Here is a 17343-nt window from a genome sequence, read left to right on the forward strand (position 1 = left end):
TAGACAAACAAATACATGTGAAATGTTTTCAAACACTACAGTCACTGAGTTTTGCGACATTTCCGGTCGCTGCTGTGTCGTTTTGCTTTACGATAGTTGTGACAAACCAGAAGAGTTATTTCGAAAGTCGGGTGATGTTTTCAACCTGAAGGCAAACAAGAAATCAAATGGCCTGAGATACAACACCTGGACGGATATAAGCTTCAGCAGCTGAAGGATATAACAATAACCACGATGCGAAAAACAATAACACATTTTCTATAGTTTTCCTCTCAGTACTAGCTACCTAGCTAAGCTAAATTAGCCATAAACTAGCCAAGCCAGCTTGTCCGCCTTCATCCCGGGGAACAACCATAGAGACAGTCTATGGGATGTTTTGAGTGCAATTCGATGTGACATCCTAACATTTCCCTGGGTGCCTTTTTCACACGCTGACTCATAGCTGGGCATCTGTCATTAACACACAATGTGGCTACAGCAGAGACTAAAGGGGCTACCGGGCTTGTTATCCAGCAGCTGGGCAAGAAGACTCCTCATAGGGCTGCTGCTCTTCCTCATCTTCTACTGGTACCTGGGAGCGGAACGCAGGTGGAGCTTCTTCAGCGGCTCGGCCATGCCCGGCGGGGCGGCCGGACAGTGCCTCCTGGCTGAAATGCACAGGTGGAAATCTCTCGTAGACAGGGGAGAGGGGATATACAGCACACCTCAGGAACAACTGGATACACCTTTTGTATCAGGTAACGGCCATATTCTTATTGACATTGACTCTAACAAGCTGTGGGTAGCGTCGTCTTCACAGCCCGGCTCGGCTCCTGTCCACCAGACTGAATACTCGCCAAGAGTCAGCGTACATCTCGAGGGTAAGAGTGCCGAGGCGCAGGCTACCATGCTGTGGTTCCGGAAAGGAGCCGTGCTGTCGGTCCGCTGTGCTTCACCAGCCGCTCTGCAGTCAGCCCGGGACTGTGTCACCATCAGAGAAGAGTTTCTCGCGCACAGAAGCAGACCTAACGTCTATCTACAGCGAATCCACATCAACAACCCGTCTGACAGGACTGCATCCTTGGACGTTTCCTCCAACAACCCCCCCTTCGGTAGCAAGTTCTCCACCAGTGTGGAAAAACTGGAGGATAGAGAGATAGTGCTCTCCTCTGGCAGAGTGCCTGTCGAGAACAACCGCATGGTGCTGGTGGTGGTGGTCACCAAGAAGCTGAGCAGCAGGATCCAGGTCCCTGCTAAATTAGAGTACACAGACAACATCTTGTCAGTGGTGTGGACCTCAGAGCCCATCGAGCCGTCCAAGCTGGAGGAGACCTTCAGCACCCTCAGAGATGGAGCCAAAAAGGAGTTGGGGGAGCTGCTGAGGGCCAGTGTGGAAGAGCTGGTGGCAGATCACCAGCAGGCTTGGATGGACCTCTTCATTTCAGGTGAGTAGAGGTAGCAGCAGCTAGGTTTTTTTTTTGTATTCCCTTTAGGCCTACTACAAATCACATGCATGCAATGGAAACCAATGGTAAAATAGCACAGCATGCCTGTGTAAATCATACTTATACATTGCTGTGTGCTTTTGAAGGTCAAAGGTCGTAATAAAAGTTAATCAATTTACACATTGTGATATGCTGCTGACTGCTGTTGAACTAATGTGATTAATGGCATTTCATGCACGCTCACATGTTCTATCATGAGGTTGGTAGTTTTAATGATCGTATACATAGCCTGTAAAGATGTGGGTGTTTGGTCGGGTGATTGCCCCACTGTGGAGCCTCAGTGCCTTGCTGTCTGGACATGTGCACATGACACATGTGTACCTAGGTACTACTTTGGTAGTTTCCTGCTTTTCCACAACTTGACGGTTTCTTTTTTAAAAAGAAGTAAAATGTTATTTAAACACAAAATTGGTATCACACACATGGCAGGAATACTTGAAACTTGCATGCGTCCACTTTTGCAAAAAAAAAAACATAAACAAGCTCTATTAGTCTATTTTAGTGCTTTTTATGCACTCTGCCACCTTATTTACATTGAAAGTACAACAAATCTCATCCTGAATCAATTTATATTCATTGTGAATTTTAAAATTGTCGGAAGGCCTGTACCTGTACACAATCAGGGCCAGACATAAAAGAGCTACGAAAGCTATGAAAACAGATCAGTAATCATGGTCAAAAGCGCTGGAAAAGCTAGCAAGTGGACCTCGACTTATGATCAAACCACTGTTTCCAAGGTCAAAAATAATATGTGAGGGTCAAAGTAATGAATCCTTGGAAATACACTCCTACTACATTCCAGGTTTTTGTGAAGATGTGATTCTGCCTCTTTGTTCATTCAGGTGTTGAAATGAGGAAGATCACAGACTCCCACACACCATCGAGCCGCACGGTGAACACCACCCTCTACTACATCCTGTCCTCCTCCACGGCTCCACTGCTAGATCGAAGGCTGAGTGGCGAGGAGCGTGTTCGGCTAGAGTCCAGCCTCAACTACGCCGACCACTGCTTCAGCGGCCACGCCACCATGCACGCAGAGAACCTGTGGCCTGAGCGGGTGAGTAGTGCAGCTCAGATCCTGCAGCTGGTCACGCTGTGGACCCTGACTCTGCAGAAGAGAGGCTGCAAGGTGCTGGTGGCGGCCGGAGCCCATGGAGCCATGCAGGCCATGGCGCTCAGCTTTGGCGGCCTTCAGTTTACAGAGAACCACCTTCAGTTCCAGGCTGATCCGGACGTGTTGCACAACAGCTACGCCCTGAGAGGGATCCACTACAACCAGGACCTCATTAACCTGGCAGTGCTGCTGGACGTAGAGGGGAAGCCTTTTCTTCACGTGTCAGTGAAGCCGCAGGAGAAACCGGTGAAGCTGTACGCCTGCGAGGCCGGCTGCCTCAACGAGCCTGTGGAGCTGACGTCAGAGATCAAAGGTCACACCTTCCCTGTGATGGTGACGCAGCCCATCACACCGCTGCTGTACATCTCCACAGACCTGCGCCACCTGCAGGATCTCCGCCACACCTTGCACCTCAAGGCCATCCTGGCCCACGAGGAGCACATGGCCAACAGGTACCCTGGCCTGCCCTTCCTCTTCTGGTTCAGTGTGGCCTCACTCATAACACTATTCCACCTCTTCCTCTTCAAGCTCATATACAACGAGTACTGTGGCCCCGGCGCTAAGCCCCTCTTCAGGAGCAAGGTATAAACAGCAGTAATAAAACATAACTGGAAACTGATCCGCTCTGCTCCTTTTTTTTTTTTTTTTTACTTGTGCGTATGGTGGCAAAGATTTCCTCTCTCCTTATTGACGCTTTTTCTGTGGTTTGGTTTCTCAGTTTTTACTTCTCCGAGTGAACTTTATTTTCCCATCTCACGTGATACATGTTTGGAGTGGGTTGGCATACTAGCCTGAAACACCTCCCTTTCCCCCTCACAAAAGGTGATTCTTCAGTCTGTGTTCTGCTGTTGAAGGAGTTGATAAAGTCTTTACTAGAGTTGAAAAATGTGATCTCTGTGAAAAGCACCAGTAGAATAGTAGCCTTCATTCAAGATCACAGACCTTGAAGTTACAATTAATTATCTGGTCTATTTCGTAATTTTAGCTTTAGCACACCAACTGTTCGACTGCACTAGTCATTGTGGAATGTTCAGCATTTTGATTACAATGGAAGAAAAACAAGCACAATATTTTTTTTACATTTTTGTTTAATTAGGAGATTATTGTCATACTTTATTTATACTGAATGGGACTGTACCAGTGTATTTGCATTTATTATAAATCCCATATATTACAGTGGACATCACTTTTATTTGAGTAGAAATGACTTTATTTAGTAAAGTGCCAGACATTTCAGTTGGCACATACATACAACATCTCAGATACCCTGTGTAAATGGAGGCTATGGGGCAATGTGTTTGCATCTTATGCACACGCACAAGGGTTATGCGACACATCCCTGCTTATGGCTTTGTTTTATGTTCCACTAATTGGTAGTTTGTGGCAATAATGTTCCAACAAAGACTGGAAGCCAATCAAATGTGTTCTCAGGAAAGGCATGGTTTCAACCTGTTTGTCACACCTCAAGGATACACACATTGAAATGAGATGAGAAACGCTGAGTGTTTACAAGAATCCTCCACAGGGTACCTTTTTAACTTAAGAACAAGAGATGTTTTAATGTGATTCATGACCTAATTTAAGACAAGTTCATAGTCTGTTGATTTTTTATAGTGGAGCTGAAATAATGGAAAAAACCCAATTCTGAAACCTTTCACCTAAAATACTATAGAATGCCTAGAAAAGCATGCTTACATTACTAACACGAGCGTGATTTGTAGTAAATGAGCTATAACATTGGTACGGTCCTGTGAAATTATTTTTGAATTTAATTTCCGTAGCTGGTCTTCAGAAGTACTGACAGTTACAATAACATTGCACACAGCAATGTAGTGGAAATTAGGTCCCACACTGAGGATCAGACAGACTTGTTTGGAAGAAAAAAACAAAGGCAGTAAATGTATAACTCAAACTGTCTGCTGTAGTTGTCCTGTTGTTTGACCTGTACAGATCTACGGAAAATAAAACCCAAGTTTGAATCAATCTCACTCTTCCCTTAAGTGAGATGATTGTCGTAGCCAAAGCAAATTTATCCTGCAAATGACAGAAGCCTTAACTAGAACTCAGTGCAGTACGGTGGGCATCTGTTGTCATGTAAAACAGCTACTTGTTTACAGATGTTGACCTGCTGGGCTAAATGTTTGTCTCTGATCAGCATGGACTGTGTGCTTACTTTGTCACTACTATCTGCTATTCCTTTTCTTCCTGCGTTTTGATGATGTTTTATATTGAATCACTCAATTAAATTAACAAGAAATCAATGGGTTGGCTTTGGCTCTTCACTGCTGACCTGTGAAACCCTGCAGCGCTATCGCACATCTCTCCTCTTCAGCATGTCTGTGTTTCTCCTCTCCCTGGGAGGCAGTGTGGATGGGTTGGGTAGTGGCAGTCAGTTTTTCTAATCCTCCCTTCTGACTTCACCAGGTCGCCCACAATAGTGAGGATGGCAGCTGTGACACCAGGAATGCTGCTTGAACACTACAGTGCTATGCACGCATTCAACATGTGGTATTGGCTCTGCTTGACCTTTGACAGCATGGGAGATATTAAGGGTATGCTGGTACTGAATTCCATCGTCTTATTATTTTTTCATCTAAGTTAAGTGATTATCATGAAGAGACATGCAGCAAGAGAGATAACTATCCTGTATGAGTGATGCCACCCAAAGATCTGCTGTGAGGTTGTAGAGGCATGCAGGGTAAAACTGGGCATCTCTGTCACTGTAACTAACCATTAGTCACTTGATTGTTCTGCTCATTATTTTCTTGATTAATGTCACAATAATGTCTATAAAATGTTACAAATCATCACAAATGCCCGTCACAGGATTACATATTGTAATGACTTCCCAAAACCTGAAGATATTCAGTTCATGCAAGGTAAAATTAAATAGAAATTGTGGAGAATGTTTTGCATTTTTAATGTTGAAGGAATCATTTAAACTATCAAGACTATTTCAAGATGTGGCAGAATTCCCTATTTACCTCTGATCCCACAGGAAACTAGAAATCAACCAGAGTAATTTGCTTTCCTATAAAAGCCAGTGAAACTTTGTTATTGCACTCCGATAACATTATGGACAGTTAATCATTAAAAATAGACAAAAAATGGATGCATCAGAACCATGTTGCAGCAGCAGCTACTGGATCCTGCATTATCAGACTTCACACAGCTCCCTCTGGAGACAATTCTTACCTCTGCACACCAGACCGATTACTGTGTAAAGTGGCTGCTGTCAGCTGATCTGACAACTGACACTTTGTTTAAAGCACCTTTAGTTCCTGGGTGGTGGTGAAAAACAACAAAAATCAAATCAGAAATTCTCAATTCCTACTTTAAAGGTGCAATGTAGCTTTAAAGGAGCAATGTGTACAAAATGGCCAGAACTTTAGAACTTTAGTGTAAAACACTCAAAAGATGAACTGAAATTATCAATAATGTGAAGAAGAATAAGACATTGTGTTTCAGAGATGTCAGCCATAATATTTACTTTGGCAATTTACTTTCTGCTATTGCGTCACTTATCAGTAAATCTTCCACGTACAAACAGCCTTGGAACAACTCTCTGCTGGAGGGAGCGGGGCAGTGCGACTTTGAAACAGCTGCTCAATCGGCCATGGTTTTGTTGCAACTTTGGATTCATCTCTATACATTTGACCATTTGTTTTATCAGTTACACACCAAAGTCATTTCTTAGATATGCGAACAGTGAGAGATCACTTAGAAGTCTGATCGGTCAGGAAAGCTTTCAACAATAGTCAAACTTATTTGAAAGAGAAATTGGAAAGCGAAGAATAAAAGTATTACCCTTTCGTTGAAAACATCCGTCAAAGTTTACAGACCAAATTTCTACTTCATATTTGACCTACTGGACTGACTAGTTGTGTGCACTTGCAGGTGTCCTGAGTAACAGGTGTGTGTGAAAAAAAAAAAAAAAAGGTTGCTCATCTGCTGCTTTGTTAAAAACGTAAGGTAAATGGCAATTATTAATGGCTGCCATTCTATGTATGGGTTGTTGATTGTTCCTCTTGGCTCTGAGATTCTTATTCTGAATGTGATTGTCTAAGATACAGACTTTATCAAAAATGAAAAAGGCACAAATACTATTAGAAACGTTTCATTAGTCAATGGGGATTGTTGTCATGTCGGTGTGTATGATTTACATGATATTTCTGATTCAGCACATTTGCGGATTGTTCAGCTTTATCATTTTCAGTTTGTGGGTTTTATCCAGTCTCTTTGTTTAATGTGAACAACTGAGTGTGCCTTAATGGAGAAGGAAGTTAATTTAATGAGCTCATGGCTATAGCCATAATCAGATTGAATTTTACTTGAATTGATTGTGATCATGTAAAATTAAAGTAGAAAATATTTAATATTATCTTATGTTGGGGAGAATAAATCCGTGGATCATTGTGAATTTCTTTTAATTATGTTGTCTGACAATGTATTCCATTTATTTCCGTAGAACAGCAATATGTTTCTTTCTTTTTTTATGGAATCTGGGGTGTACTGGTATAATTATATTATATATGAACCCTTTTGTAATGTGAAAAGTGTCACACGTGGTGAAAAACCCAGAGATGTATCACCCACTCTGCAGTTCTCATCAGCTCTGCAGCTCATATTATATATATTTATTATATATTCCATTATATCATATATATATATATATATATATTTTATATATATATATATAAACTATATATATTATTTATATATATATATATAACTATATATATATTATTTATATACATATATTATTTATATATATATATTTTTATATATATATATTTTTTATATATATATTTTTTATATATATTTCTTTATATATATATATATATATATATATATATATATATATTGTTTTTTATATATTATTTTTTATATATATATATTATTTATATCATAACATCGGCATACAGTTCCACTAACAATTCATCATTAGCATCACAGGATGCATTGTGTCTCTTGGGAAGTTGCGTTCATGACCCAATCACCACTGCCACTAAAGAAAGAAGTTTTATCCCAAAATAAGATACTGTAAACAAATAACACCTTGGCTAACAGCAGGCTTGTAAAACTGATCATAAACTGACCAGTAAATTACAGCAAACTTAGAATACCACAAGATATGATCTGTAGTGAAATGGGTGCCTCCGATTTTATGGTGCCGAATTTCATGGGGTTTTTTTTCTCTAAAAAAAAGAAAATACTTTGAATACTTTTGTTGCATTAAAAACAAAAACTTGTTTGTCCTTTATCAACACGCACAATAACATGTAGGAGAAAATACCAGTAGCCTACCATCAAGTCTGATGTTTATGGAAATAAGCTGGTATGGGGTGTTACCAGAGTCAGGAGGAGAGACATCTGATGAGACACAAAACTGGTTTTACAAGTGAAAAAAGTCCATCTTCCATTATGTCTTGTTCACACATCTTGTTAATGGTTATTAGTCAATAAATAGTAAACCTCAGTGTCATTAGACAGATTTTGAGTCATTAGATGGCTTTTCTCCCAACTACTGACGGAGTTGGGCTAGCAGTTTCTTGCTGCTTCCACTTCCAGTCTAAACACATTTAGCCCTGATCCAGGACTGTCGAAACTATGCATCACTGTCCTGCATCACCATCTCCTGGAAGTCTTGCACCGCCTGCTGGCCACCTTTTAAGTTGGACATGAGCCGCTCTAGGACAGAATGTCCAGAGTTCAAGAAGATAGCAGTGCAGGGACTTGATAGCTAGCATGAAAACTCTGCACAGGACAGCGATCTTGTAATGACACAGGCATGTTTTACAAAATGTTGGGCTGGAACAACAAGCACAGATCTGAAATATTCAGTCATGCTCCTGTGTGAAATACTAGAGGAGCTGCTAATCTTAAAGCTCGCCTGCAGTAATACATTATGAAAACAATATGTTCTCAATAAGACACGTTCCCCAACACAGCCTACCCAACACCATTCTTGTCACAGTATGGGGCGACATCTTCCTGAAGTAGAAGACATCAGAGTCCAACAGTCCCGGCTGAGGCCAAGACAAAATGTCCATCTAATTGTTCTGGCCCAGCACCTGAACTCAGCTCACAAATGAGTCAACATGTGACATCCTGAGCACTTCGAGTCTATCCAGTCATAGCAGAGCTGCTTCTGAGAGCAGTGTGTGTGTGTGTGTGTGTGTGTATGTGTGTGTGTGTGTGTGAGAGCGAGAGATGGGCTACGAGTCTTTGAGTGTGTTAATCTGGGCAAAGATCTTAAGTGCAGGGCCCAGTTTGATGTTCATGGTTCCCATAAGATGGTCCTCCTTCAGCAGCAGCAGGGCCTGTCCATCGATCTCCTGAGAACGGAACTCCTCAGCAATCTCCAGACAACCTGCAGCCACAAACAACAGTGAGCTTACAGCACAGCTCTTATTGTCTCATGATGACCAGAATGTTCTTTACATGGTTGCTATTAAATTGGCAAACTAAAATATTATTTGTATTCATGATTCTTTTATTTTTTATTTGTTGTGTTTTTATTTATTACAGAAATACATTTTAAAAGGTGGGAGCACTTTCTATGACACCCATGTCTATAATGCATTATAAACATTATAGAACTGTTTAATCATAGTTATAAGAACTCATAAATATTTATACTGCTCACAATAATTAGAACATATAAAAGCATTTTATAATAGCTTATAGAGGCCAAGTATCATAATACTTCATAATTGCTGCCCACTAACTCACTTTTTTATTTGTAGAATTCACATAGTTGTTTATCGGTTTTTACAATGCATTATAATCACTGTTCTAAAGTGATCATGCGTTATTCTAAGAACTACAATTAGAGCTAGGATGGCGGCGGGATTCAAGGTTTGTGTAGAGCACAACGATAATGTAGAAGTCAGTCCTGTTATATTATGGGATGCAGCCAACGTTTTCCTTAGAGGATGAATCAGAGCTCAAACTGCTCTCATAAAAAGTTAAAAAACAATAAACTGCTAGATCTGCATAATCAATTTGGGGATCTGGAAAGGATACATAGTTCCACTAATCCAACATCCCTCAGATCCATCCGCTCGATCGCAAAAGAGAACTCTTAAGAGAGAAGAAAATATGATTTATGAAGTAAAGGTACCATGAAGCAGGTCCAAAATCCCCACAACCATTAGCCTGGAGGAATAAGAAATAATTTAAACAAATATTTACTTAAAAAAATACAAATCCCAATCCAGACAAAGCTAGAGAACTATATTAGAGTAGAACATATCATAATGACAATCTTATTGTCTGATGAGACGGCTCTTGATTCTGTTGAATGGGAATTCTTATATCAAGTAATGGACCGATTTGGCAAAGGATTTATACAATGTATAAAACAACTGCTGTGATAAAAAAAAGAAATTCAAATACTTACATATATATATATATATATAATATATATACAAATACACATATGTGACAACCTAATGATTCTAATATGAAGGAATTAATTAAGTATTTGAACTAAGGACAGATGTCCTTTGTATACAGTTGTTGCACATATACCACTGTGAAAATAAATTGTTGTTAGACTATGTTGTCATGGACAATTTCATCATAGAAATACTTTACACGCATGTTAAACATCAACTATTCTAAAACACATCAATAAACCACACTGGCTGACCTGTGACACAAACACTCACTAGATGTGGATTCATCCGCCGGTGAAAGTAGTTCCTAATGAGTGCATTATTTCTACCAATTTGAGTTACGTTTGTTAAAACTATAGTAACCAGCTGTTTTAGGAAATGATTGAGCCTTTAATAAAAATAAATAAAAAACTATATATTTGTTAGGTGTTTTTAAGTGTTTAGTAGGAACCAATGGGCTTGGATCTGAGAGCCACAGACAGAAGAGTGCAAAAGTATCGAGAGACGTACTAACACGATGCTAGTTTGAGTCTGCAAATGAGATTTGTTGACAATAACAAAAATAAAAATAATACTAATAATACAACATTTTGTCAGACTGATCTTTTAATGCTATGTTAATTTGAAGGCATAGTTATTAGTGCACACAATTGAGTTTTATTCAACATGACACCATCTGGGCTAGAGGGCTATTAGACAAATCTAATGGAAGTTTGTATTGACTGAATACGAAGAATAATTAAACTTAAAGTTTGTGAGAGAAAAAAACCTCATATATAATTATTTTAAGAGTACACTACTAACTGTGTGGGTACTGCCTGTGTGCAGTGCTGCCTGAATGAGTCCTTGGTTTCTGCCTGAATAATCTGCAGTTAACACAAGTTTAAGAGTTTCACGTTTTGTTCTAAGACATAGAATACATTCCCACCCCACTGGCAGATTTTGAAGCTTTTATGAGTCTTAAAAAAAGCCCATCAGGGAAACTCATCTACTCATTAGTCGCGTTTAGTTTGGTGGTGGTGACGTGAAGTCATGTGACTGCGCTGTAGTTTGTTTATAGACCTACTTTTGCTTTTGATTTCTGGTGATTGCATTTACGCTTCAAAAATCATATAAGTGGTGTTCATCTGTAAAGATTATCTTGCTGAACAAAACGTGTAGGTATTATAAAAACCCTTTTTTTCTACAATAATCCATAATAATCCAATGGGAAAATCTCATTGGACTTTGTCAAGGTAACCAGGGCGATGCCAAATTCCAGGTTGGTCAACAAAAGCACGTCATCGCTGCAGCACTCTGTTGTTGCTGAATCCTGATTGGTGAGTTGAGGTAAAACCAACCAGAGAAGAGCTCAGACAAAAACAGGAATTCAGAAATCTCCTGTGTGAAATAAGCTAAACTAAGTAAAAACATAAATGAACAAAACAGTTTGAACTTTGGCAGTAAATTGTGCATTCATGGCTGACAGTGAGAAACTGAAAATAGGTTTACAGCTTTTAAAGACGATGAACATGTAATAGCAGGATTAGAGCCTGGCATGGGATCTTTGTTGAATCCCTCCCTTCTCTTACATAATTTCTTCCCACCTGCACACCGTCACTATCAAAAAGGTACCAGCACAATCAGCACAATGTTTGTATGTGAACAAATGTAACCCAGCAGCAGTTGAGGCAGCCCCCACCTGGCAGAGAGGAGATGAACTCGTAGACATCTTCTATGTTCCACTGGCCGGTGTCACTGGGGAGGAAGCAGTGGGGCTGCGTGGCTGAAAGGGGGGACGGGGGTCTTTTGTAGCCAGGCAGATCTGAACATTGGCTGGACTGTCCCTGTGCAGGATGCAGCATCTGACCAGTGGGCAGAGTAGCAGCAGCAGCAGCAGCAGCAGCAGCAGCAGCAGCAGCAGCAGCAGCAGCAGCAGCAGCAGCAGCAGCAGCAGCAGCAGCAGCAGAAGGCTTCTGCACAGAGGGAGCAGACAGAGGGTTAACACAACACTTCTGTCAAAGACTGAGCCAAGAGTTTCATTACAGTTGCCTCCAACATGCTCTGATGTAGAGATAAGAGCTATACGTCACATAAAGAAGACATATTGGATTGATTTTAAAGAGTGCAAGTGTTTCTGCTACATCCCTCACGGTAAAGAATTGCATAGAATAACATTATACATGAGTAATAATAAGTCAAACGCTCAATGTTTATCTCACATTCTTTTGAGACTCCAAACTGCAATGTTTGTGGTTTCCATTCAGTGCTCTCTGTTTCTTCATGTTCTCCAGGGTGGTCTTGCGGTTTGGGAAAAGACCCACTCTCTTGGTGCATCCCACATTGTAGCTACAAAGAAAGTCAGCATTAGAGTCTTCATCAGGATGGGTTGTTCTTATTATTGCTTTCACATTTCTTACTTCAGAAGGATGTTGAAAGCTTATGATCCAAGATAAACTTCCACAGCACCGTCTGTTTGACACTTTCAAATGGAAATACATTATGTCTCTGTGTGCGTTGGCCTCTCTTAGTTTCACTGGCTGGGAGGTCAGGTGAAGTGTTTACCCCAATTCTGTTGCTGCTAAATGAACTCAAAACTCAATCCTGTTATAACAACTTTATTTCCTCTGTGTGTGTGTGTGTGTGTGTGTGTGTGTGTGTGTGTGTGTGTGTGTGTGTGTGTGTGTGTGTGTGTTTGTACTTCTACATGTGAAGTCTCTAGCCTGATTTCTTTAACTTGTAAAGTGTGCAGACACTATTTGGGTGCTGCTCAGTTGAACCCTTAGAGACCCACGTGGACTCTTCTTTAGGAGGAGATAGCAGGTCAACATATAAACATATATGCTACATAAAAGTGGTGAACATCATCTAAAAGCTGGGAAGCTAAAGATTAATGTGAGATGCAGCACTGTGTTTAAAATTGTTCTAGTCATAAATCTAGTCACAATGTATTTTTCCCAGGCAGCTATTCAAATTTGAACATTTTGTGTAAAAGGAAATGTAGCAGTATGAGCCCACAACAGCTTCTGAAAGACAGCAATATGGTCTGGGATCAGGTCCCCGAGGGTTAAATAAACTGAGGTTAATTTAGGATGGACAATCATTTAGGATGATCAACATTTTAAACCAGGACCTTCAGTATTTGGATCAAGTTTGGATCAACACACATTCAATCAACATTTAGATAAATATAAGGATCAGTTTAGTGTAAGTATGTGCAGATATCAAACACAAAAGGAATAAGATCAGGACCGGGGTCAAAAACCTTGTTTGGGACACAATTTCCAACACAGGGTGAATGTGGAGATGAAGAAAACTAAGATCCAGTAACGTCTTTCCTGCCTTGCCTTACCGTTTGGCGCACACCGTAGAACAGAACCTCTTCGACCTTTTGAAGACGTAGGCGAAATCCACCCTGCCACACAACTCACAGGTCAGCACAGGCTCCTGCTGGGCCTTTAACTCTGAGGGAACACACAGTCAAACACCATTAACAAGCCACATCCACGGGAAACAGTCAGCTGTGTACAGGACCGTCATGGTGTCTCAATTTACATCCCAACATGCATCTACGGTCATGATCTCACAAACGGCAAGGCTCATGCAAGAGGCCAAGAGGAGTTTTGTTTGCAGGGATCACCCTCAGAGCCTCAACGTGCTGCAAACAATCTGCCTGTTGGATCGTCTAACAGCAGGTTTTGGGTGCTGGCCCAGGGATTTGTGAGCCGGGTTCGGACTTCTCTCTTAGCTCTTTTTTCATTCTTCACACAACTACTTCTGTCACTTTTTATATGTACAGGCAGGTGTAATGAATGCTTTCAAGGAGAGGCTCTGAGCTGTACTATTTATTGAGTCTCTGTGCCGGCAAACTTCCCCTTCGCCTTCGAGTGTATCCATCAGAAGAGCTATAAACAGTTTGGCCTTCAGAGATAGAGGAGCTCAGACAATACAGCCACTGCTCCTTAGTTTCAAAAGGAAACAGCTTAAGTAGTTCTGCATCAGTCTGTCATATCCCAGATATCTAGATGATCATTTCAAATGAGTCGTCATTTTTTTGTCTTAAGAGCAACAAGTGCTTAAAGCCAGACAGTTATCGGGATCAGGAAGTGTTAGGGTGAAGCCCTTACATAAACTCATTGTCAGATAGAAATGACTTGCTTTCTTAGATTTAAAACTGGACAATGTTGATTTAATTATGATTTTTTAGAACATGCAGCTTATTGAGAAACCATTATGATGTGTTGGTGTAATTATCTAAATGTATATCATAGATTGTATATCCTATCTGGCCTGGGAACGCCTCGGGATCCCCAGTACAAGCCGCAAGACAGAATCTTTAAATGTTTTATTATGCAATTCAATATGATGAGCCAACCAGATCATGTGAAATATATTGACAACACAATGTGTTTTAAAGTGGACAAGAGAAACGTTAGCTCCCAGTATGCACCACACTGCTCTGAGAACTTTAAATGTACACAACTTTACCCTTTAGTGAGAGGACGCTCATCTTAGAGTCTGCAGTGTGTCTCCTCAGGCTCTCAATGGAGAAAGATGGACGTTCCACCTGCAGACAGAAAATGTTTGACTTCATTAGCTGAAAGAGACACATGTCTAAATATGGTCGGGCTTCTTTCTTGAATTGGATGATTGAGTATGGAAAATGCACAGATGAATAATTATTTATTATTATATTTGATTTATGACAGTAGAGAATGTTAGGAAACATGGAGAGAAAGGGGTGAGGGTGCCCAAAAATGTTGATTATGATTGCAACTTGCAAAGACGGTCAAGAAACTGTAAGGTTGTGTTTTGATTGATGGTTTTGTTAACAGCCGTTATGAACAGTTGATTACCAGGTCTTTGATTCCCGTCCCTGTCACATAATGATATTCTGTGTGTGTGTTTTTGTGACGTGGAATCCATACTCACAGGGAAAGGCTCAGCACCCTCCTGGATAACGTAGCCTTCTATCAGATGGGTGAGGATGTTGCATCTCACTACGGCCTGGGCTGGTTTGCTCTCTCCATTTTGTTGGCTGCTGTTGCTGTTAGTGTTTCCATTTCCAGAGGTCATGACTGGAGCACAGGCCGCCTCTCACCTGTCAACACAAGAAGCATGGCAAACTCAACAAGCGCTGGCCACGTGGACCTGGTTCAAATACACAAAGATCGCAACACTCAAATCCTTCAAACAATGTTGCAAAATGTTTTGGCAAAAGAACCACTTTTGAATTTAGCAAAGATCCTATTTTGTAAATTGTTAACTTTATTTCTTCAACAACCTTCGTGCACCAACACAAACATGTGGATGTAACTCTACAAGGAGGTGTACAGAGTGGCTCCCAATGCGCCACACTTTGAGTGGCATTCTATGACTTTTGTTGCAATAACCATGAATTGCCAGATTTGAGAATTCAGTCTCTCCACAGTGATCACTTGTGTACCTTATTGTCTATTCTTTTAACTTTTTATTTGTTCAGCTTTGTTGTACTTATTCTTAGCTGTTATGTCTATTTCTGTGTGTGTACATTGAGAGCAACGCAAAAAAACAGTCAAATTCCTTGTATGTGAAACTTTGCACATACTTGGCCAAAGCGGATTCTGAGTCAGGATCACTGTGTACACGGTTGTTGTGGAAACCCATCGGCTTAATAACAAGTGCAAATTAGAGAAAAATGATGTAATACCTGCCATACACATTATCTGGTACAACTAAGTTATTATGATTTATTATGATGGCAGTGAATTATGATTGAACGTTAATAAGACGGCTGTTAATAACTTGAAAACCTTTCCCGGTTTCCGTTTTAATTGAACAAATTAAATTTAAGTTAAAGTTATAGACACCAAATCCATTTACTACCTTATTTAACTGCCATATTATTGTTGTAAACTTACAGCTTGCCTTGTATCAAATCAATTTAGCCCAGTGGTAAACGTTACAGTGGTTTGCTAGTTGAATATGTGAATAAATTAAACTACACAGCATTAAAGCCCGCGTTTTCATGCCCCTTTTTAAAAACAGATACACTTCGGAGTAGTAAGCTTACTTTTTGCAGTCCGAAAATGCCGCTGAATGGGTTAGAAAACAGGAGCTGCGCTCGGTAACAATGGTAGAGGAAAGGAAAGCTCTTTGTTTAACGGCTCCAAACAACGCTTTCCTTTACTTACACTCCGGCGAGGAGCCAGTCCGCCACTTGTAACACCGACAAATGTTTCAGCAGCCGCGGACGGTGGACCCAGCCGTTACACGAGGACACGCAAAGTTACAACTGATTCATATCCTCACTATGTTTCGGCTTTCTCATATTCTCCTTGTTCGAGCAGCACACAATCCTCCCTGTGCGTGCGCGTGTGCTCAATGACAAAGCCAGAGAGATTTACATGAAGGATTTCCGGCCACAACCTTTAAAATTAAAGCCTATATATTGTAGTGCAGATAACACTATGGATATTTGTTTCTTTCTTGCTACATGTGCTGGCTCCAGAATTGTATTTAAACCACACAGCCAATGTTAATTTGGAATGGCTCACCATTAAGGTATTTTGTTCGTGAGGAGCTGATTGTGTTGTGTGGCCACTGACTCTGTGTGAATGGGTGAATGCTGACATGTGTTTTAAAGCACTTTGAGTGTTCGCAAAAGATTGGAAAAGCGCTATATGCAGTTCATTTACCAATTATAGAAACAGTGACCAAACATATCCACTTACAAACTTTTCTCCTGAGCTTAGTGGATGGAATTTGCTCAGTTGTCATGTGGTTGAAAGCTTCGGGGGGAGCTAATAAGTGGATTTTGACTTTTTTTTGTCATAATGTTTCTATTTCAGAAATTCATTTTCAAACGCTTTAAGCCCCGGGAAAAACAGCCTAAAAAACTTGCACTGGACCATGAAGCCAGGAACTTCTCCTCTAGTTTCATAAATGTATTCGGAAGACAAAATGTATTAGTTGTGGTATTATCGTGGCAGCAGTGAATGGAAAGTGGTCACAGCAGAGTTTTGAACACAGCATGTGTCTGATTAAGTGGGGTAACCCGGGACAACGGGAGGAGAACCTGTGCACCTACACAGTGGGGACCGGGATGCTGTTCAATTTAGCTTGAACAATGAAAATGTTGATTTATACATAAAATAATATTTAAGCTGATAAACACTGTTAAATGAGAGATGATAAATGTTTTTTAGAAATTTGAAAGTCAGCTTTGAACTGGCAAAAACTAGGTGGGTAGCCTATACTAAATGTTAACAATATGTTGATATAGGCTATTTGTTTCACTATATGTCCAAGAAAACTAGTGTAGTACATTTTAAAGATGAATCAACACACCTCGGATACAGTGTCAGCAATTAAAAGCAATTCA

General features: G+C 40.4%; 2 protein-coding genes across 2 annotated transcripts; one reads left to right on the plus strand and one right to left on the minus strand.

Moving 5' to 3' along the window:
* The first annotated feature begins 48 nt into the window (after positions 1 to 48).
* Positions 49 to 6597, plus strand: kiaa2013 (KIAA2013 ortholog). The gene is made up of 3 exons (XM_029449290.1): positions 49 to 1424; positions 2327 to 3180; positions 5023 to 6597. Exons 1-3 carry the CDS (start codon positions 467 to 469, stop codon positions 5071 to 5073), a joined length of 1863 nt encoding a protein of 620 aa, XP_029305150.1. The 5' UTR covers positions 49 to 466; the 3' UTR covers positions 5074 to 6597.
* Positions 6598 to 7844: 1247 nt separating this feature from the next.
* Positions 7845 to 16311, minus strand: LOC115021885 (polyhomeotic-like protein 2). The gene is made up of 8 exons (XM_029452630.1): positions 16033 to 16311; positions 14913 to 15081; positions 14469 to 14547; positions 13333 to 13444; positions 12203 to 12329; positions 11909 to 11956; positions 11683 to 11878; positions 7845 to 8971 (listed from the first exon to the last, which is right to left on the minus strand). Exons 2-8 carry the CDS (start codon positions 15054 to 15056, stop codon positions 8817 to 8819), a joined length of 861 nt encoding a protein of 286 aa, XP_029308490.1. The 5' UTR covers positions 15057 to 15081; positions 16033 to 16311; the 3' UTR covers positions 7845 to 8816.
* Between the last annotated feature and the right edge of the window lie 1032 nt (positions 16312 to 17343).

The sequence above is a fragment of the Cottoperca gobio genome, chromosome 2 (assembly GCF_900634415.1).
Source record: "Cottoperca gobio chromosome 2, fCotGob3.1, whole genome shotgun sequence".
Taxonomy (NCBI): domain Eukaryota; kingdom Metazoa; phylum Chordata; class Actinopteri; order Perciformes; family Bovichtidae; genus Cottoperca; species Cottoperca gobio.